The sequence below is a fragment of the Diorhabda sublineata genome, chromosome 2, assembly GCF_026230105.1.
Source record: "Diorhabda sublineata isolate icDioSubl1.1 chromosome 2, icDioSubl1.1, whole genome shotgun sequence".
NCBI lineage: Eukaryota > Metazoa > Arthropoda > Insecta > Coleoptera > Chrysomelidae > Diorhabda > Diorhabda sublineata.
Genome location: NC_079475.1, coordinates 1,461,154 through 1,483,586, shown reverse-complemented (window position 1 = coordinate 1,483,586; position 22,433 = coordinate 1,461,154). Strand labels below are relative to the sequence as shown.

The following is a 22,433-nucleotide window of genomic DNA, read 5'->3' as shown; positions in this document are numbered from 1 at the left end:
TAGCACCTCATTTTATAACAGTTTTAGCTATAAAACGTTTCCACTAGAAATTAGTAATATAGGCATAGAGGTTTTGAGGTCTCATATCAATGAAGAACGGTATTTCTCGACTGTCTTCTGATTATTTAGTGAGAACTCAATTAGCACCTCATTTTATGATAGTTTTAGCAATAAGACGTGTCTACTAGAACTTTTTGAATCAGGCATAGTTGTTTTGAGGTCTCAAATCAATCTAGAAACGATATTTTCTGACTCTTTTCTGGTTATTTATTGAGAACTTGATAAGCACCCCATTTTATGACAGTTTTAGCTATAAAACCTTTCTACTAGGATTTAGTAATATGGGCATAGAGGTTTTGAGGTCTCATATCAATGTAGAATCGATATTTCTCGACTGTCTTCTGATTATTCAGTGAGAACTCAATTAGCACCTCATTTTATGATAGATTTAGCAATAAAACGTGTCTACTAGAACATAGTGAATCAGGCATAGTGGTTTTGAGGTCTCAAGTCAATATAGAAACGATATTTCCTGACTCTCTTCTGGTTACTTGTTGAGAACTTGATTAGCACCTCATTTTATAACAGTTTTAGCTATAAAACGTTTCCACTAGAAATTAGTAATATAGGCATAGAGGTTTTGAGGTCTCATATCAATGAAGAAATGATATTTCTCGACTGTCTTCTGATTATTCAGTGAGAACTTGATTATTACCTCATTTTATTACAGTTTTAGCTATAAAACGTTTCTACTAGAAATTAGTAATATAGGCATAGAGGTTTTGAGGTCTCAAATCAATGTAGACTCGGTATTTCTCGACTGTCTTCTGATTATTTAGTGAGAACTCAATTAGCACCTCATTTTATGATAGTTTTAGAAATAAAACGTGTCTACTAGAACTTAGTGAATCAGGCATAGTGGTTTTGAGGTCTCAAATCAATGTAGAAACGATATTTCCTGACTCTCTTCTGGTTATTTATTGAGAACTTGATTAGTACCTCATTTAATGACAGTTTTAGCTATAAAACGTTTCTACTAGAAATTAGTAATATAGGCATAGAGGTTTTGAGGTCTCATATCAATGTAGAAATGATATTCCTCGACTGTCTTCTGATTATTTAGTGAGAACTCAATTAGCACCTCATTTTATGATAGTTTTAGCAATAAGACGTGTCTACTAGAACTTATTGAATCAGGCATAGTTGTTTTGAGGTCTCAAATCAATGTAGAAACGATATTTTCTGACTCTTTTCTGGTTATTTATTGAGAACTTGATAAGCACCCCATTTTATGACAGTTTTAGCTATAAAACCTTTCTACTAGGATTTAGTAATATGGGCATAGAGGTTTTGAGGTCTCATATCAATGTAGAATCGATATTTCTCGACTGTCTTCTGATTATTCAGTGAGAACTCAATTAGCACCTCATTTTATGATAGATTTACCAATAAAACGTGTCTACTAGAACATAGTGAATCAGGCATAGTGGTTTTGAGGTCTCAAGTCAATATAGAAACGATATTTCCTGACTCTCTTCTGGTTACTTATTGAGAACTTGATTAGCACCTCATTTTATAACAGTTTTAGCTATAAAACGTTTCCACTAGAAATTAGTAATATAGGCATAGAGGTTTTGAGGTCTCATATCAATGAAGAAATGATATTTCTCGACTGTCTGCTGATTATTTAGTGAGAACTTGATTAGCACCTCATTTTATGACAGATTTAGCTATAAAACGTTTCTTCTACAAATTAGTAATATAGGCATAGAGGTTTTGAGGTCTCAAATCAATGTAGAATCGATATTTCTCGACTGTCTTCTGATTATTTAGTGAGAACTCAATAAGCATCTCATTTTATGATAGTTTTAGCAATAAAACGTGTCTACTAGAACTTAGTGAATCAGGCATAGTGGTTTTGAGGTCTCAAATCAATGTAGAAACGATATTCCCTGACTCTCTATTGTTTATTTATTCAGAACTTGATTAAAACCTTATTTTATGACAGTTTTTGCTATAAAACCTTTCTACTAGAAATTAGTAATATAGGCATAGAGGTTTTGAGGTCTCATATCAATGTAGAATCGATATTTCTCGACTGTCTCCTGATTATTTAGTGAGAACTTAATTAGCACCTCATTTTATGATAGTTTTAGCAATAAAACGTTTCTACGAGAACTTAATACATCAGGCATAGTGGTTTTGAAATCAATGTAGAAATGATATTTCCCGACTGTCTTCTGATTATTTAGTGAGAACTTAATTATCACCTCATTTTATATCAGCTTTAGCGATAAAAAAATTTTTACTAGGACTTAGTACATCAGTGTTAGCGATAAAACATTTTTAGTAGAACTTAGTGAAGCAGGCATAGTGGTTTTGAGGTCTCAAATCAATGTAGAAACGATATTTCTCGACTGTCTTCTGATTATTTAGTGAGAACTTGATTGGCACCTAATTCTCTAACAGTTTGGAAGATAAAAAATAATCCCCTAGACGTATTGCATAACTCATGGGGGCTCTATGGCTTTTATTTGTCCATAAAATTTAATGTGAGGCAATTTTTTTTCCGTTGAAGCACTTCAATATTCAGCATTTCAAAAATTTATTACTTTTTCATATTAGTAACAGATACCCTGAATTTTTCTTTCATTAACATAAGTTTTTCGTCATCTAAATTTTCCACAAGCACCTTATGTTCCTGCTTAGTTGATACCTGTTTGAGTATTGATCTTAATAGTGGAGATACCTGATTTTTAGATTCGTTATCTCACAGAAATTGACTCCTTTATTAATTGGGAATTTTCACGATATTGACTCTTCAGCACCTAAAGAGCACCTAATATTTGAACTTGGCACTTAATTAGCACCAAATTTTGGTATTTTTTAAATGCCATTTTTCGATTTTGCGTTGCGTTTCAACAAAAAACATTCATTCACAATTAAGTAAAAAAAATCAATTGAATATAATTATCTTGACATTGTCGTTGATGAATTGAGCATTTTGAGACTGTTTGTAAGTGCACAAGAAACAATTCTCAAAAAGTTATTATCGCTTGACCTTGACAAGTAAGTCAACTCACTACACTTGTGTGGTGATTTATGTCATATATTTTTTTTACTCATAATCGTACGATAATCACTTAGATTCATTCACAAACATACGAAATTTCCTCAATTTTTCATCTTATCAACAACATCAAACATCTAAAGCCGGTATTACACGATGTTTGTCCAATATTTCAAATCAAGTTCCTACGGCTGTTACATAATGTATTGTCCTCTGTATTGAGGTGTCGGAACGTATTTAAAAATACGGAAATTCTTCAGAATTTACGAAATCAATTCGGAAGTCAATCTGCTGTATTTTAATGGGTCAAAGATGACCGCGAAACCGTCGCACAATATCATTAATTGGGAACCAGGAAACATAAAACAAATCACTTTGGAAGACCAGCATTAATATTGATAGAAGTGTGATTCTTCTAGAATATCATGGGGTGGGAGATACTAGAACCACCCCCGTACATTCCGGACTTATCACATGTTTGAAGAAGCTTTCGGAGGTCAAAAATTCAACATCGATGACGAGATATTTGTACGCATATGGTTGTTAATAAACATTCTTCGGTTACGGAATCAGAAAGCTTTTGGCACTTGACACATGCATATGAAACACACGCGATATTCAAACCACACATTTGCGCCATCTACAGCGTTTGTCTCGATTATATATGAAACATTGGACAAACATCGTGTAGTACCGGCTTTAGACTTTTGACGTTGTTGATGAGATGAAAAATTGAGAAAATTTCTTATGTTTGTTAATGAATTTCAATGATTTTCGTATATGAGTATGAGTAAAAAAATACATGTGGGAAGAATGTGTAACTAGCGAAGAGAATTACATGGAAAAACTGTAAATTTCTGTTAAGAAATAAATGTGTTGGTTAAACTAATTTGATTGAAAATTCTGGTAGAATATGGCGGTAATAATTTAATTTAGTTCCAAACGAATCATTTATTCATAAAATGGATGATGTCGAAACAAATTTTTAACTGGTTATTTGGCAACACAACTCAGTTGATTGCAGAGTTGAGGAAGTACTTTTTCCTTTTCGAGAAAAAAATCAGTTTAACAGACAAAAGCTCTTTTCTCTTGTCACGTCTCATCTTGTGGCGTTACCAATAGTTGAAAATAGTCGCTTATTACTTTCATCCAGATTTATCCCCTTACTTTTCCTCTTTTTTTTTTGTTATAACTACGTGAACACACATCCAAAGAATCAACTTCATCGTCAAACAGTTCCCCCTAAGACCCTTAAGGGACCCCAAATAAACCATTCGAATGCGCAGTCCTCCATGGCATAAATCTACACAGTATTCCTGCACTCAGTATTGCGTCGTCTGTCGTCGCGATGCCGTCATGTTTTCAAAATTTCTTTCGGACGTCGGCCTCGTGCGTAAATGACAAACCAAATTTTAACATATTAATTATCATTAATAATAATTTTATATAATGGAAAGACTGTCGTTGATATTTTTTGAGAAAATTATTTGAATCCGCGTGGTTGTCATAATATGTTGTTGATTACTGTTTGAAAAATTTTGAGTTTTATTTTGCGGTGTTGGAAATTTGTTGTTTTTCTTTCAGTCAACATGGCTTCGGCTAGCGATGCTGCTAGAGATGGAAGGTAATATTTCTTTTATCACGTTTTTAATAAAATAATTTATATTATACAGGGCGTTTCTATATTCGACCGACAACGCTCTACCATAGCGAAATCTCAATGAATTATTCATTTTGATATAGGAATACGGGGCCTAATTACTGAAATAAAGAGTGTTCAAAATTTTAAATCAAAATTAAAAATTTGTCATAAATCACGAACGCCACTAAATTTTTTTTCAAATTTGGTGATTAATATGCTCCTTAATAAAATAATAATTTAACATAAGCAAACCTTGGAAAAATTCAACCAGTGGTGCGCTATCAGGGTTAGTTATCATTCTTTTTAATTTTGTTTGAAATTACCTGATTATTTTTAGTTGAAAAACTAATAACATTTTATGGAGCTTAAATTAACGGCGTTGTATGTTGTAGAACTTTGCCTCTAAAAAAAGTCTGTGTCCACGTGAGTAATTTACAAATTAATTATTCATTTCCAACAATGATTAAGCATGAGTAGTTCAAAACAAGAAAAATTATCCATAATCTCAATTATTCAAACTGTTTCGTACACGAAGGACTTCATATAGCCCCATATAAAAAATCTATAGGATTTAATTCAGGTGATCTTTGAGGCCAACAATTGTGTCCACTACGACCAATTCATTTTTCTCTAAAATGTCTGCAACTGCAGCAAAATGAACAGATGCCACATCGTGTTCTAGAGTTGAAAATTCCTTTCCTAGTAAATCTAGCCTCGTCTGTATACAACACATATTTTGGAAAATTTCGATTTTCACAACACTCTTGTAAATACCAGTTTGAAAATTCCATAAGCACCTGAAAATCTCTATGTTCTAATGCTTGAACACTGACCAATTTGTATGGATGTAACCCTTGTTCTTTTAAAACTTTCCATACAGTAGAATGGTCAAATATTAAAGCGAACCTACAGTTCGAGTATTAAAAAATGGCCTTTCAAAAAATATTATTTAATATTTCCTTTTCAATACGATGAGGCATCTGTTCATTTTGCTGCACCTGCAGACGTTTTAGAGAATTACTCGAGGTAGACCCAATTGTTGGCCTGCAGGATCACCTCCTGGATCACCAATCCTATCGATTTTTTCATATGACACGTTTTTCAATTCGTAGTAAGCGGCCAACAGTTTGAACAATTGATATTATGGATAATTTTTATTTGTTTTAAACTACTTGCTCTTAATTATTGTTCGAAATTAAATTAATTTGTAAATTACTTGATTATAGACTTTTGTTTGTAAATTTCTCCAATATCGTTCATTTTAGCTCCATAAAATTTTTCCAAAGTTTGTTTATGTCAAAATATTATTTTATTAAGGAGCATATTGGTCCCAAAATTTGAAAAAAACTTTAAAGGCGTTCTTGACACCCTATATCTCAGCAACTAGAACCCGTAAGGGTTCGTATTCCTATATCAAAATGGATCATTTATTAAGATCTCTTTTTGGTAGAGCGTTGTCGGTCGAATATAGAAGCACCCTGTATATTCTGTCATAAAACGCAATCTTTTTAGCTTCAAAATGTGGTGGAATTTCTGTTCTTAACCCTTAAACGGGCATTTGTTCAATAATTTTTTTAAAAATCGTCGGTAAACCTTTGGACCTGGCATGGAAATTTTGTGAATGTGTTGGTAAGACTGTTTTACGTCTAAGGAAAGTTATAACAACGTTTATGAACAAAAACCTTCAATAGTTTAGATCTCATCAATGAAATGGCGTCCAATCCTAAAAAGTTAAGATGTTTTTTGTTATTGTACAAACAATATGGTGTTTTTTGGAAATTGGTAAATTGTTTTACCTTTATAATACTGTATTGAATGTAATTATATGAATGAGAAATCGTGATAACTGATTTTCTGTTTTAGAAAATGCATTTTTCGAACGTGTCATATTTAATGCTTTAAGGGAAATGTAAATGGTGTCACAAATTAAATTAAATTTTTGCTTTTACTTCACTAGTAAAAAAAATTGATTCTTTGATGCCCATTCTTGATACTTAGTCATTGCAATAGAAATGAATCAATATGATTGAAAGCAAAAGTTATATTTTCTTAATTTGATTAAAAATTGATTCAACTTGACTTTGTAATACTTAATAATCAAGTTTTTAGAAGCTCTTATGGTTCACCAAGGAATGGAGCCATTGGAGCAGCACATCTTTTCATTTGAAATCATTATTCATCGAGTCAATAATAATCAAAGGATGATTATGATATTAAATTGAAGGGTGAAATTTCGAAGGCGAATTATGAATTCTTCTCGCTTGCGATTATTCCGGCATTTCTATTGCTCTTCTAGCTGCGTGCTGCGTAGCTTGTCTTTCTGAAGGAACTCTTACCTGAAGAGGAATTCCAGCTGCTCTCAAAACTCTTTGTCGCTCTGCTTGCTGTTGTCTTCTCATATCTGTTTGAACCGAAGATCATTTATTTCCTGCAGCTTTTGCTGCACGGGGTTTTTGCTTCCGAGGCATTTTTAAAGAAAAATAGAATAAAAAATAAAAGCCTGAGAGTGAGATATAAAATAATAAATAACATGTAAACACATAAATGAGACCTAAAGTGAAAAATTCAAATATTTTTATACTACATACATGAAAAAAATAACAATAAATAAATAAAATTCCAAAAAACTGAAATTATAGTCAATTGAATTGGATATTCACGTGACTGCTGATAAACTTCATTACTGGAATGCTAGATGGCGTTGAAGAAGCTAGATTTTGACAAAAAATTGTTTTATATCTCGTAAAAAATCACTTGGTTACTTTATTTTAATATATTTTAATTTTATGGCTTGTAAAAAAATTATTCATATTTATATATGAGCCGACAGCTATCTAAATGTGAAAAAAAGAAATAAATGATGTGATTTCAGATAAAGTCTAGAAATTTTTAGCTAAATAAGTTACTAGAAGAACGGGCCGGGTCAAATGACCTTTTTTGGAATTTAAATCTAATTTTTCATGGTTTCTAATTGTCGGTTGTCTGGAGCGACCAAAAAAAAAAGCTTAAACGTCTCCTGTTTTTATTGTTTGTGTTTTGATATGTTAGCTTTTTTTTAGTCGCTCCAGACAACCAACTATTAAAAACCATGAAAATTTCAGTTTTTTCAAGTTTCCACAAGAACCGTTAAATTGAGATATATGAATTTACTAATGAAGTCCCCTTAATTTAAAGCGTAGAATCCAATGATAAAGAGAAAAATGGGTATTGCTACTTGAAAAAAGTATGTTTTCGAATTTTTTTGATGGCGATATTCGGCACCTTTTTTGGAACACCCTGTATAAATTTCTATCAATATGTTTACAGATTTTGAAAGCTTTATGTCCTAAAAATATAATATTTTTAGTGGTGAGCTGCATGTGTCCAAATATTTGGAAAATTATGAAATCACGGAAATGGCAATACCTATAAAAAAAGTGATTACATTTTTTGTAAAGAATCGGATGATCTACTATTTTCGTCCAAACTATATTTGTTGTAAAACTCACCGCTTAGCAGAAAAACGCGAAAACCTATTTTTGTAAACTTTCAGCATCAATAAAATTTTTTGCATCAGGGGGATTGATGGGGACTTTTCACAATTCATTTATAGTATTTTTTTGTACATTCATACCAATTTTTAGCTCTATGGGAATTTTTGTAACCTTCAAAGTCTTATTTGACTGGACTATATGAAGATTTTTTTGGTAACGCGAAAGAAATGAATTGAGGCAAAGAATTGTTGATTAACCCTTAAACTCGCAAGATATTAACCAATAACTTTTTTATCTTGTTTACAAGATTTATTATCATTTAGACCTCAAGAAAGATGATAGTTTTTTTCAATTTTTGAACCATATGTTTCAATACTTTGTCGGTTTAGGAGGTACTGAAATTTATAGAAGGACGGGACAATTTACTTACTTAAAAACCTATTTTTGCAATTCAATAAAATTTTTTGCATCGATGGGGACTTTTCACAATGCATTTATAAATAGTATTCTGAACATTCATACCAACTTTTAGCTGTATGGGAATTTTTGTAACCTTACTTCTATTTTAAGGACTAATTTGACTGGACTACATAAACAAGTTTTTGGAAATACAACTTTCCCCACGATTTTGGGTCACAGGCGTGTAATAGTTTTAGTAGAACCGACACACACTTGGCAATAATATCACAATGTCAAAACAAACGATTCTATTTAAGAAAATAAAAAAGTAAACCGTCGGCATCGAGTTATATTTTCGGTGTTGACACCCTGAGTAAACATAAACATATTAAGGGTGATTCTTAATTACGAGACATTAAGAGTTCAGCAACAGTTAGTGCGCGTATATTTTTGAAAAGAAGACTAATATGTATCTGTTGGTATGCACTCCATACTATAATATATTGTACGTTCCAGTCAGGAAATGTAAATGAAGGGTCTCTATCTCTATAACAAATCAACTCCGCTTCTGTCCTACACCTTGCGTCACTTCAATGACTAAAAGCTTTACGACAAATAGGCCGAGTATTGGGGTTTTTACGTGAATACCAATTAAGACAATAGGTGAATGAAATGTCATCGGATTATTTAAAGTACATTCATAACCATAAGTTCTACTGAACAATATAAAAAAGGCACAGACTAGTGAAAAGAATTATAAATAACTTTTTGTTTTATTTTAATTCCCAGAAATTTTACTGAAAATACGATGTTAGGTTTTACCATATACAGAATAATGGATGGAAATAAACAGTACATGGAAAAAATTATCTCATTCGACACCTCGTTTCTGAGTTATAGATATTTAAAGATGCGAAATCATTCGTCGGAAAGCATTGAAAATAACTAGTCCGTCATTTTGTGTGTTCCGTCATGTTAGATTTATAATGACGTGATAATATAAATTGGCATTCGAACAAAATGTGTATGTGAAATTAAAGCTGAATTTATTAGAATGCTATATTTTTCATAAATTGACGATGATAAAACTAAGAATTTTTGCATTAAGCCAACGATAATTGATTTTTTGGAACTTGAATTATCGATAAATTAGTAATTTCGAATAAAACATCTATGTTTTATTACCATTGAAATTTAGTTTGGCTTTTAACGTGTTTTATAGACATTTTATGATGTATAAAGTTAATTTCTACCGTTCACTTTCAGGCCTAAAACAGCTGACTTAAATATGATTTAAAGCAACTTTATGTTATTTAAAGATCTCTTAAGTGCTTTTTTATAGTCGTTACTTCGTTTCGTGATTTTTACAGGTCACGTTTTGTACTGTTTATCGCATTTTTCTTTTTACGTTACCGTCAAAAACTGAATATTTCACGAAAATTTATTGATAATCAATTTTATTGATTTGTTGAAATCACTAAAACTTTCATAACTGCTTGACAAATTTTCCGTGAGGGAGCGATCAGAAAAATGAGAAATTTTATGGTATGCGTAGAAAAATTAATATATTTCATTAGGTATTTGGAAAAATACATTTTTGGACGTGTAATGAACGATATTTTTTATTGAACTCATGTCAAAACAACGCAAAAAAAGATGAAATTTATTTTATTTTCAGACTAATAATAATACATCGTACAAGTATCTATATTTCATTAGGAATTTGGAAAAAATACATTTCTGGACGTGTAATGAACGATATTTTTTATTATACTCATGTTAAAACAACGCAACATGAGGAGATTTATTTTATTTTTAGACTAATCATAATACATCGTATCTTCCGAATTTAAACAGTGTTTATAACAGGAGAAAAGAGTTTTAGACAATCGAATAAATCTATATTAGAGCAAAATGGAAAACGAATAGCTTAAAAATAAATTCAAACTATTTGGATAGTATCTAACTAACACATCATTGAAAAAATCAAAATAATTTCTTATACGAGATTCCACCAGGCGTAGCAACCTTTCTTATTTGCCTCCGAGATTCCTGTTTTTGTTGAGTACACTTTTTGCAGAATTACCTCTTGCTTAAAATCAGCCTTCGTTCTAGTTAATTTAGCTATACTTTTTAGTGGCAATTCTGATCACTGTTACAATTTTCATACTGCCACACATCGGGATCATCTTAATGTCTCTTGGTCAGTAATCTTGTTTAACACCCAACTTTGACTCTGGAAATCATAAAAATCATTATCAGAAAGCTCCTGTACAGTGTATGGTCAGTTTTTTGCTGCACTTATAAGACTAATTTTCTGATCTGAAATATATTTTGGAGAACCTTTTAATTTCTTTTTCGATATTGGAATGGGTATTATCAAACTATATCCAGTAATGAAGTATTTGTGAGTAATGGACTTTGATGAATTTAATTTGGACGTCGCCTGTAGGACATGGCAAAACCGTCTGCAGGTCATATAGAGCAAGCATGTTATTAGTTCTCTCAGTCCATATCTATCCAGGATAGCTCTTTTCCAATTATGTGGATCTCAAACTATTAAGGTTTTCCTTTTCCTCGTCCCTTGGAATTTCTAAGCTTGACGCACAGTTCGAATTGATCTTTTTTTGGCTTGTAAAATTCTAAATTAAATTAAATAGGTTGCAATACATTGAGTGATTACCATATTCTATTTTCATTTATAATCTTTGTAGAGGTCCATTAGATTTTTATATTCGTGAATCTTTTGCCTTTCGTAGCAAAATACTTTCGGTTTTTTTCTTTAATCGCTGGCGAGACCTCTGAGTGATTATCGAGTTTTCCTCTTAAGTTGCCAGAAATAAAACCATGTCCATCATTATTTCTTTTTTTGCATCATCTTGTCACAGATTCCTAGTGTAGCCACAAAGAATTGTTTGCAGATCCTAATTCCTTCGGTACCACAAAGGAAATAAAATGTGTTAAGTCGACGTCGGCTTTGTTTCTTTTCATATCAGTATTTTGGTCTAATAGTGTAGATATTTCCACTAATGAAGTCTTGTAAGTTTGTCATGTTCCAAAATGCGTCAAATTCATATTGCCTATCGTTCAATTCAATATAGGGAGGTAATAATTTTCGTTGATTTCTTGTAACCAATATTTTTTCGGCCGCTCCATCGTCTTTTCTAGTTTTCTTTATTGACTTTTCCGCGATTTCTTAACAATTTGGATTCATTCTTTTGCCACTCCGAGGGATTCCTGATTCTTTACTAAAATTTCTTTTTAGAAGAAGTGGGAAAAAAATTTTATCAATCATTCCACGTATTAACACTCTGGTCAATGTGAATATCTACTGCGAAAACTGCAACAAATAAAAACATTCATAAAATATGTTGAAACTCAACTATAAAGGAAGGTAAATCGTGAAAATTAGGACTTTTAAGTTACGTTGCTCGGTAGCATCATTAGCTTGAATATCTTCAACATTTCTGTCTAAATAAATATCACTTCGAGATCATTTTTATCTTTAATAATTAGAGTTTCAGTCTGGATATTACTATTATGGGTATAGCGTCTCGAGGCCATAAATTCAGAGTTTATTTATTTTGTGTAGCAGCTAGTTTCAAAATAAGTCTTGTTCGTGAACCGGGATCATTCAAACAGTCTCAGGACGACCTGGACGCTGATCATATTCAGGGCTCTGTCACTAAAGCACTTACACCACTCAAAAACACTCGCACGAGATAGAGAATTGTCCCCATAGACCTATTGCAACAATTTATAGCACTCAGTCGGAGTTTTTGTCGCACATGGTGAGAAAAAAAAGGTTTTGGGACCTCTAGGCGCGCAGTCTCGTTATTTAATATCCAGACTGTACAGGTCAAGAAAATAATGCAGACCAAAGTTATGCGGTTAATGAACTAGATTTGAGCGCAGATATCATCGTTGTTGTACGCTTATCTAGAATAATATTTTAAAATGAAAACTATGGACTACATTTTGATGATTATCATACAACTGTTCCTTTATTTCCATATTTAGATCAGAACGTAGGATTGAGGATCACAAATTATCAAAGGGATATGAAAAACCACGATCGGGAAAATTTTTACCAACAAGTTAAAAACGTAAATGGTATTGAAGTTAGCTCCTAAGTAGGGAAGGATAATAAATCGTGAGAAAGTTATCAAAATATAGAAATTATTGATAAAAGAATACAATAAGCACATGCCATCATGATAAGACATAAAATTGTTTTAAAAAGTAGTGGTACATGAGGTTAATTTAATATTTTATAGATATGACCTTGAATAACGAATGCAAACCAACCAGATGAGTCTACTATGACTATCGGACATTGCCGTATGCCTTCCCCAAGTCAATTTAACATTTAAGAAGATATATAAGCAAGAAGAGAAGAAGACCTGTTTAGATATGCGCCTTCCAAGTATGTTAGACTAGAGCATTAGCTGTAATGAACTGAGAAAAGAACCCGCTGCAAGTTTCCAGGCTATTTGGGAGAAATGTGGCACAATTTTTTTTTTTAACAAACATGAAATATTTTTCATTGTGTTGCATAATTGTATTTTTAATTATTTCTTCAATGACAAAAAATTATTGTAATTGTTTTCTCGATTTTTCGTCAATAAATTCTAATAAATATACTAGTAACATTTTTTTTAAGTAAAACTAGAAAATCATGCATTTATTAGTATGATTATAAAAACGAATTAAACCTCCCTCGTATGTTACTCTAATATAATTAATATTGTATTCAGATGTATATTCAAAATGAATTTGAGAAAAAGGTCTCCAGCTTTTGTAAACGAAAATCGATCCATACGTGTTAAAAATGTTATAAGTAGCTCTTAAAAGAAATATCGAAAGTCTTGAATGCAGATTTTTATCTTGGAACAGATGAAGGGGAAGCTGGAAAAACGGAAAAGCGTCCGGCGTGGTGAATAAAGGGATATAGGGCGTGGAAAAGTAGTAGAAACATCAGCGGAACTTTGCATAATGTCGGCGGAGACAGCAGCGACCTGCTGTCTATAAATCACAACAGCTGCACACCCGAACGCTGAACCTTTTAGAAAGAGATGAAACGGATGAATTGTAGCGGTATAGGATCGAGTGTTAAGAGGAAGGGGGTAAACACTTTCTTCAAGTTACAATTGTAATATTAATGCAATAAATCACAATGAGAGGGATCGGGTGTATATTGGGAGACAAAGTACGTCGAGTTGAATTCGGATAAAAAAGAAATAATTTCTGACTCCATTTGAAATTGCTTTCAATTACGCAGCAGAAATTTTAGGTGTTCTGCAATTTATCCATAAAAACTTACCTCATAAAAGATTTATCGTCTTTACCCAAATTTCTATTGATTTTTATCGGTTTCTATGGTGAGTTTATAAATTGTTGGATTTGTATCATCAAGTAAGATTTTTATATCGTAGTATTTATTATAATTCATACTTTTATTGTCTTAAAGAGAGTTTTAATTTTCAAAAATGACATTCAAAGATATTACTAGTGTGCAATAAAAATTCTAATGAAACCCCGGCACTATTCTTGGTGATTCTTATGTAAAATGACGATCTGAATCAAAAAAAATCTGCCGTTTTTTTTCATCAGTCACATTTTTTTGAAGAATCTTCTTCATCCTAGTGCACTGCATCAAGTCCCCTTGGCAATCAGCAACTCTATCTTGAGCTAGTCTAAATAACTGTCCTGCTTCTCTTATCCCAGTCCATTCTCTAATATTCTTCCAACCAAGAGGCTTGTTTCCTTCCAATTCCTTCAACTTTGACCATCATAATCAACTGGAGGAAATTGATCCGTCAACCACGCATTATGTGTCCCAAATAAGCTGCTCTGTTGAAGACTGCATCGTTTGGTTGCATAGCTGTCCACGGTATCTTGAGTATGCGTCTATATAACCACATTTCAAAAGCCTCAAAGTGATTAATGGTAGATATTTTTAGAGTCTATGCTTCGACACCAAATAAGAGAATTGACCATATGTTACATTTGATTATTCGTATGTTGTACTCGATCGAATAATTTTTCGTAATCGATAAAAACTCCAAATACATCTTTCCGTTTGTCTCGGTATTTTTTTAGCATGTATCACTTCTGATCTTAGTATCTCTGGTCCTCCATTTTCATCAAATATCATTTGTTTTTCTGATCTGGAGTCATTAAATAGTTCTTTGATCTACACATACCAAATTGTTCAAAGCTCTTCTTCATCTATGATTATTTTTCCTTTTGAATCCCTTAAGGTATGAGGGGTCTTTTTGTTATATATACCAGCTATTTCTCAGACTTTTTAAACATATTGAACGTTTCATGTTTGTTTTGTTACTCTCCAATTTCAATGCATTTATCTTTCATACAATTTTCTTTGGCCACTCTTCAATTTAATTCGATTATTTTCTGTATCTGTTTGTATTTTCCCTAATATGTCGTTTTCTTTGCGCCATCAAATCTAGGATTTCGTCAGTCATCCATTGACTTCTATTTTAGCCATTTTTGATTATAATAATTATCTTATGGACATTGATTTGATTTGGAGAAGTGAACTATTTTCATTGGAAACAATTATAAATAATAAAAGTATGTACCGTTATTTGGTGCTTATTTTCCTTTTATACCTTGAGGTACAGCGGTATCGTCTCAAAAACTATCAGTACTTCGCCAAAATTACATTACATTACATCTCTTCTCCATCTTAGCAATGTCTTGACGGAAGCGTTCACCATGTTCATTGGACACAGCTCCTTAATTTTCAAGGTGTGAGTGAAGAATTTTCCTTGAGCAATTCCTCGACGTGAGAGACATAATCATCACGTTTATCTTTTTTAATTAGGTGTTCAATAAATGTTGAACCTTGGAAAAGTTCTCTAGTTTGAAGATCTAAAAAAACTTCTTTCTTAGTTTATCTTCGATAATACGAAGATATTCAGTTTTCTAGTCCATTGTTTTCGCATCATCAATCCAAGTTTGATGCTCAAAGGTGGTAAATAAATGTTTTTCCTCTGAGACTAAAGGACCTTGGGCGATAAGTGTCTGACCAGGGGTTTCAGGTTCGACTGTGTGATTAACAAAGGAAGTAGAAATATTGGAAACCCGTGACTGAAGCAACAACTTTTAAGTTAGTACAAATTTTTAATTTATAATCATGATAAGTAAGTTTATCAAGAATTTGGCTGATATTTTCGTATATTTCCGTCATGTAAACAGAATATGCAATTGGAATTGATGGTAAGTCGTACTCATTTGCAAACAGGACAATTTTTAAGCTTGTTTTCGACGAATTTTCTCCATTTGTCTGGTTTACATTGTTCAAATGCTATTACCAGCTGTTTGCAAGATCTAGACAGCGTATCTGTATCTGTATCTGTGGGATCAGCTACCAATGGTTGGTTTCTCGAACACTAAAACGTACAGAAAAACCAGTCGAACTACTCGAGTTTGAGCAAACATCAAAAATTCATTCCAAGAAACAAAAATCAGTGAATAAAATGAAGACAGTGATTTTACTAGAACAAATTACTAACCTGTTGAAAATAAAATATTCTTAGTTCCTATGGAACCTTTAAAAGGCAGGTGAATCAAGTTGCCAGCGAGTCAATTTCTTTTTTTGTAGTTTCCCATTCAAATCCAAAGCTGTTACTCATTGCGAACTGCCTAAGTTTAGTTATATACTTTGTTTTTCGTTGGTTTCTTGGTGGTACATTAGTTTTTGTCCATTTTGTGATTCACAGAATGCTCTTTCTACGAGGTCTAGCTATTAAATAACGCGCCTAGAGGGCGCCCTAGATAGGTGGGAAAAAATTTCAAATTTATCGTTAAATTGAAAAAAAAAAAACTCCGACTGAGTGTTATAAATTATTGCTAGTTTATTCTATATCTCGTGCGCGGGTTTTTGAGTAGTGAAAGCGCTTTATTAGCGCTGAAAAGGTAATGAAGATGACCAGCGCCCAGGTCGCCCCGTGACTGTTTTAACTTACCAAAATCAACCAAATTTTACGTGTAGATAGTCAAATGATTGCCGAGTTTATAAATGCCAATAAAGAAACAGAAAAGTCTTACACGAGAAACTACACATGACAAAAGTCTGTGCGAAGTTGTTGTCAAAAAATGCGTAGATAAAATAGAAGAAGAAATTAATTTGTTATCACCCTTCCACTCCATCCGAGGAATTCAATTAAACTTGTTGCTAAATCGTCCTCTATCTATTCACACTCTAATAGTTTTTAAATCGGAATAAATTTAATAAAATTTGTGATGATACTATTCTCTATATTCTTTTTGAAGTTTTTCTCATACCTTTCCATATAATGCTGACAAAATTCCAGTTATCTTTACTTTTGGAATCGTATTTTCTATTTATTTGGGAAGCAGAATGAATAGAATAGAGCTAATTCCTGTTTGGTTATATTTTAGAAAGATTAAATTCTTTTTTATATGTTAGAGGAAGTCGATAACAAACGAATTTCTCAAAGCTCAAATGTTAGAATTAAAATAGAGGCGACTACTGCGAAAACCAGTTCATAAAAAACGGCTTGAGTTGTGGAAAAACCATTTTGCACCAGGACAACGCACCTGGGGATAACGCGCTATCTGTGAAGCAGTATTTGGCACACTCCAGAGCTCGAACACGTCTGGTTGAATTCCAACCTGGCAGTTATAAAACGAGGAAGTCCATAACAAACGAATTTCTTTAAAAGCTCAAATGTTAGAATTAAAATAGAAATGACTACTGCGAGAACCAGTTCATAAAGAACTGCTTGAGTTGCGGAAAACCAATTTTGCATTAGGACAACGCACCTGCCAATGACGCGTTATCTGTGTATCAGTATTTAGCACACTCCAGTGCTCGAACACTCACCGTACTCACCAGATTTGGCATCGTGCGACTTTTTTATTTTCGAAGGTAAAATCTGCTTTGAAAGAGACCCAATTTGAGTCGATGGAAGCGATAAAGTAAAAAACGGTAGAGCTCCTGGAGGCTCTCACCAAAGAAGACTTCCAGCCCTGCTTCGATCAATGGAAAAAAACGTATGGAAAGGTGATTGGCGATGGGAGGGGAGTATATTGAAGGGAGCATTCGAATATAGACTTTACGTGACTAGTGTCGTTATTTAATAGCCAGCCTTCGTATTTTCTTCTTCACTCTGATGATCACTGGATAAGTCCAGTTGTTGGTAGCTACATTGAAAATTGATAAAAAAAAATGTTATTTGGTGTAATCTGTTCTAGTTATGAACGCTTCACGTATAAAAAAATCTATTCATTATTAAATGAAAACGTTTTTCTTTGTTCTAAATAATTGTCGTATCCAAATAATTCAATTGAACGTCATACTTCTTTGTTCCAGATTATTTATTTTCATCAGCCACTCTGAAAAGAACTAATAGTATTGTTCTTTGACATCAAAGTGTTTCGAGTTAAAACAACAACAAACAGGATATTCGAAGCTCCTACATACGAGACATTTTTGTCGTTCGTAAAAAAACGCGAATAATAAATATACAAAAGAATAACATTTTCATTATTTTTAAGAGAAACGTCAACCGTATTGGAAGACGTCGGCGTCGGCATAAACGTCTTCTAGTGACACGGATCACATGGTTTCTAGTCATGATCGCCTTAAAGCGTCTCTAAATGGCAAGAATTTAATTTTCGACTAGAAGAAGGGTTGACTTAAAGGTTATTTTTATTTTTAGATACTATCAGAATAATATTTCAGTTTGAAAAGATTTCTCGTCAGTTTATATATCGGTGTTATTGAGAAGGTTTAAAATATACTTTTTCACTTATTTATGAAATCGATTCGGAAGAGCGTTGAAAGAAATGTCCGTGGCTCTAGTTGTAAGATATTCGTTTTCATCAGTTATTACATATTCGTATATTGTTTTTCATATCTTCGAATCTCTGTTCACTTTCCCTTCTCTAATTATAGAAATCTCGTCAAAAGACTTCATGATTTATAAGAAAATGTTTATTGTTCTAGCGGGTGTGAATATTATCAAATATTATATATAAGAACTTCATATACGAGTGTTGCTACTTTAATTTTGAAATATGGTAATACTGATATGAATATGTCAAAGTTTGACATTTTTAATTATAAACGTACTCAGAACGTGCTCTATTTTAATTGTTTACAGATAATTGAAACTTTCATAACTCTTGGAGGTTATAAACTCGTTTCCACTTTTGATAATGAAGTACCATCGTGTTGTGCTGGTTTTCCGAATTTGATCTTCGCTACAAGATGAATTTTTTGTCCAAAATCGACTGTTGTACTAGAAAACATTGATACTAAGCATACATTCATTGCATTGCATGAAAAATTGACTGTCAAATGGATTTCATCGTGTTGGATATCATATAATTTGACAACCCAACTTCTATATGGACAGTGAAAGCTGTTCTGACTAAGGAAGATAGAATGACAACTATTTCTCTATCCTCCGAGGTTCCAGCTCAGTTCTGCGCATTCGCAAGCATGCGCAGTATACATAAATTGCCTCGATCGAGAAAGAAAATGAATATTGTTGACACATTAACGTAAGGACGTTTTTTTCATACCAACTGTTCATATAGGAGTATTAAATATATATGACAAGTGCTCAGAAAAAACTCGTGTCCATTAGTGCAAAAAAATTTAATTACGGTGTTTCAAAAAGTATCTATAAGATCGTGACAAACGAAGATTCATGGATCTATGTATATGAACCCAAAGATCAACAACAATCGACTTTATAGGTCTTTTTAAGACGAGCCAAATCCAACAAAATTTGTTACTTTTTCAGAATTACTATAAATGTTCCATTAGAATAATGTAGAACAGCCAATTCTAAATTGTGCACGAGGATTTGTTTGTCAAAATATCAGGAGAACCGAGTGCAGAAAACAAATCGTTCTCCACCAAGACAATGCGTCTTTGTCTTTGTTTGGCACCCAATGATTTCTTCTTCTTTCCGCAGATTGAAAATAAACTGCGAGGTTAACGTTTTTCTGCACCTAAAGAAGTTGTTGATGCGTGCAAATCACATGTTTTGGAGGTACCTCAATTAGAATGGTTCAAAAGTCTTAATGGAGAATATTTTGAAAACCAATTATGAATATTTTTTTTATATTTTTGTGTCTCAAAACTAGTAGCAGCCCCCGTAGAAGTTGTTGTTGTGATAATTTTGGAATTATGTTCCATATGTATTTTCCACCAGAATTGGTGTAATATGTTTGGATCTCTTTGCTTGGATCTCTGACAAAACAAACGAAGTGTTCATGCATTTACTTTACAAACAAATCAATGAACTATGAGGGTTGTAGCAAACGTAGGGTTCTCATTTTTCTAATAAATACAATATAAATACAATGTTTCTCCAGCTTGACTCAAGCTTTAGGAAGAGGTGGCTAATTCGGAGCTGTATGGGGGATGGGGCATAACAGTTTATCAATTTTTCTCTCAAAAGATCCTCTGTTTTACAAGCAGCGTAATCGAGAAGAAAAATTACTCAGCGATTCTGGATTGCTCTCATGAATAAACGAGCTCAATTCATTCAATTCAGTCAGTGAGAAAACGTTTTAAATGGTTGAAAAGTAGTACCAAATCAAGCATTTCTCTCTCCTTTAGGTGAACTATATACAGTTTAAAGCGTCTCTTTAGCTTTTTGTTTGTCGTTTGTCGAGCTTTATATTTTTGTGTGCATATGATCAAAATAAGCACAAAAATTCTTAAAACTAGTGGAAATAGTTGAAAAAATAACTGTACTTTGAAATAATATGTTTATTTTTTGAAGATAATCTCCTTTCAGCTTTATTTACACCGAGTCTGTAAACAAAAAATAATCCAAGGTGTTAAATCTGGCGAGAAAGGTGTATGAGGTAGCAATTCAAACTTTTGGCTTTTGCAAACTTTTTTGTTCGATTTTTTTTAGGCTCAATCATTGCAATAATTTCGCATAATACTCGCGGTTAATAGTTTTTCCTTTTTCAATTGACTACAAAGTAAATGAAACAGTGCAGATATTATTGAGATGTATCAATCAGGGATCAGACTAGGCAGGGTACCACATACAAAGTACCAACCTAAATCAATTCAAAATTTTTACGTCACTGGTAGTTTTTATGTCAAATTTCTTCTACAACGTGTATTTATTGAAAGCTCTCGATAATACTGAAAAAAATACTAATTTTCAGTAAAAGAAAATGAAGTTACAATCAAAATATAAATCTCCAATTTCAGAAAATATTTTTGATTTGACCAGCTTCTATATGAAATGGATAAAAGAACTGATATTCAATGATGGATATTCACATATAATATCTAACTAGAAATTTCACCCTTTTTGAATAATACTAGTGGTACATTTCCAAAATAATAATGTAGTTTCTTGCCATCTGAAATCTGATCTGATGAGCATATTAAACAATATTTCAACACTTACTCTAACAGAATAACAACCAGTTATTGAGCACTTATCATAATTAAACAAATTTTTTTAGAAACTGGGCTATACTTCCTTAAAATATGTAGTAACATCTATCATAACTTACAACTGTAATAATACACATTTAATAATAATTTCTTGTACTTTCAAGTTTCCAAATTTTTCTTGATAACCTCAAAAAAGATAAGGAAATATCCAAAATACTCATTTTCCACAAAACTAGTTGTGGAAATGTGGATAAGATTTTCTCTTGGTATTTTCTCGGAAAATGTCAAGTCAATTGTCAATTATCTCACGCGCATCAGAAAAAACCCGCGCCATGACCTTGCCTGCAGATGGAACGCTCTTTCCTTTCTTTGGAACCAATTCTTTCTTTTGATTGCTCTTTTGGTTTGGGATGTGAAGTGATGGAACCACGTTTCATCTATGGTTAAGAAACGACCCGAAAATTTCTCTTCATTTCTGTGGACAATTGTCAAACACTCTGTTTCTGTAGTCGTCATCTTGTTTGATCGACCACTGCAATGTGGTCTTTGCAGGTCGTACAGCATCAATCAGTCTCACCCAGAGTAGAGTCTAGTTCAGCTTCGAAATTGGTTGAGCTAAGGCCTCTTCAATAACATAATTTTTTCATGTTCACAAGTTGACTGAAAACTTTCACTATTGATACTTGCCAAATAAATTTTAAAGAACGTGGGGTCTTCAAACTTGAAACATATGTTGTATAGTGGGTATTTTTCAAGCAATTATCGCTATCTCTAGGTAAGGAGAGGTACTTCTGGGACATCCTCGTTTTCATTTGAATGGATAACACCACTCAACACGCTGTTATTAGTAACAGTTATCATTATTCACTCAAAGAGTTATTTTAATCTAATTGTTTAGAGCTTGAATTCACTTATTTTTTTATGTGAAATATCTAGGAATGTGATTTGAATGTAGTTTTTTTATTTCAAATTCTTCTATTGCAATTAAAAATAAAGCGTAGAATAAAGTTTCATGGATTGGGGAAATAAATCAACTTTATTAAAACAGAGTTTATCGCAAATTCAACTGATGTCCAGCAACCTTCTCCAACAGGGTGTTTTAATGTAAAACATTTACCGCAGACATTATAATTGGCATGTTAGAATTTTACAATTGTAACAAATATGCACTGTTATCAGCAACGGCGACACACGCACAGAACTAAAAAATATGCAGTATAAAGTTGAATTAGATAATAAAAATATTCTCACGTTTTCAGGGTTGGATTTAAACAACAGTTTAAAAAGAAAAAACATCAAATGTTCTCAACAACTAGTCGGTATATTCAAAAAACGCAACGGTAATTTTATTTTTCTTTCTCAATATTATCTATTAACATTATTGTTGACTGACAGTCCAATTTAATCTGATATAAC

The 22,433-nt window shown here is 32.5% G+C and overlaps 1 protein-coding gene across 1 annotated transcript in view; it reads left to right on the top strand.

The window, feature by feature from the left end:
• The first annotated feature begins 4,394 nt into the window (after window positions 1–4,394).
• LOC130452990 (kinesin-like protein CG14535) overlaps window positions 4,395–22,433 on the top strand; it is a 252,562-nt gene continuing 234,523 nt past the window's right edge. Inside the window, exon 1 of the mRNA XM_056792558.1 lies at window positions 4,395–4,694. Within this exon, the coding sequence (XP_056648536.1) occupies window positions 4,660–4,694 (35 nt within the window). The 5' untranslated portion in view covers window positions 4,395–4,659. The remainder of the gene's footprint in view (window positions 4,695–22,433) is intronic.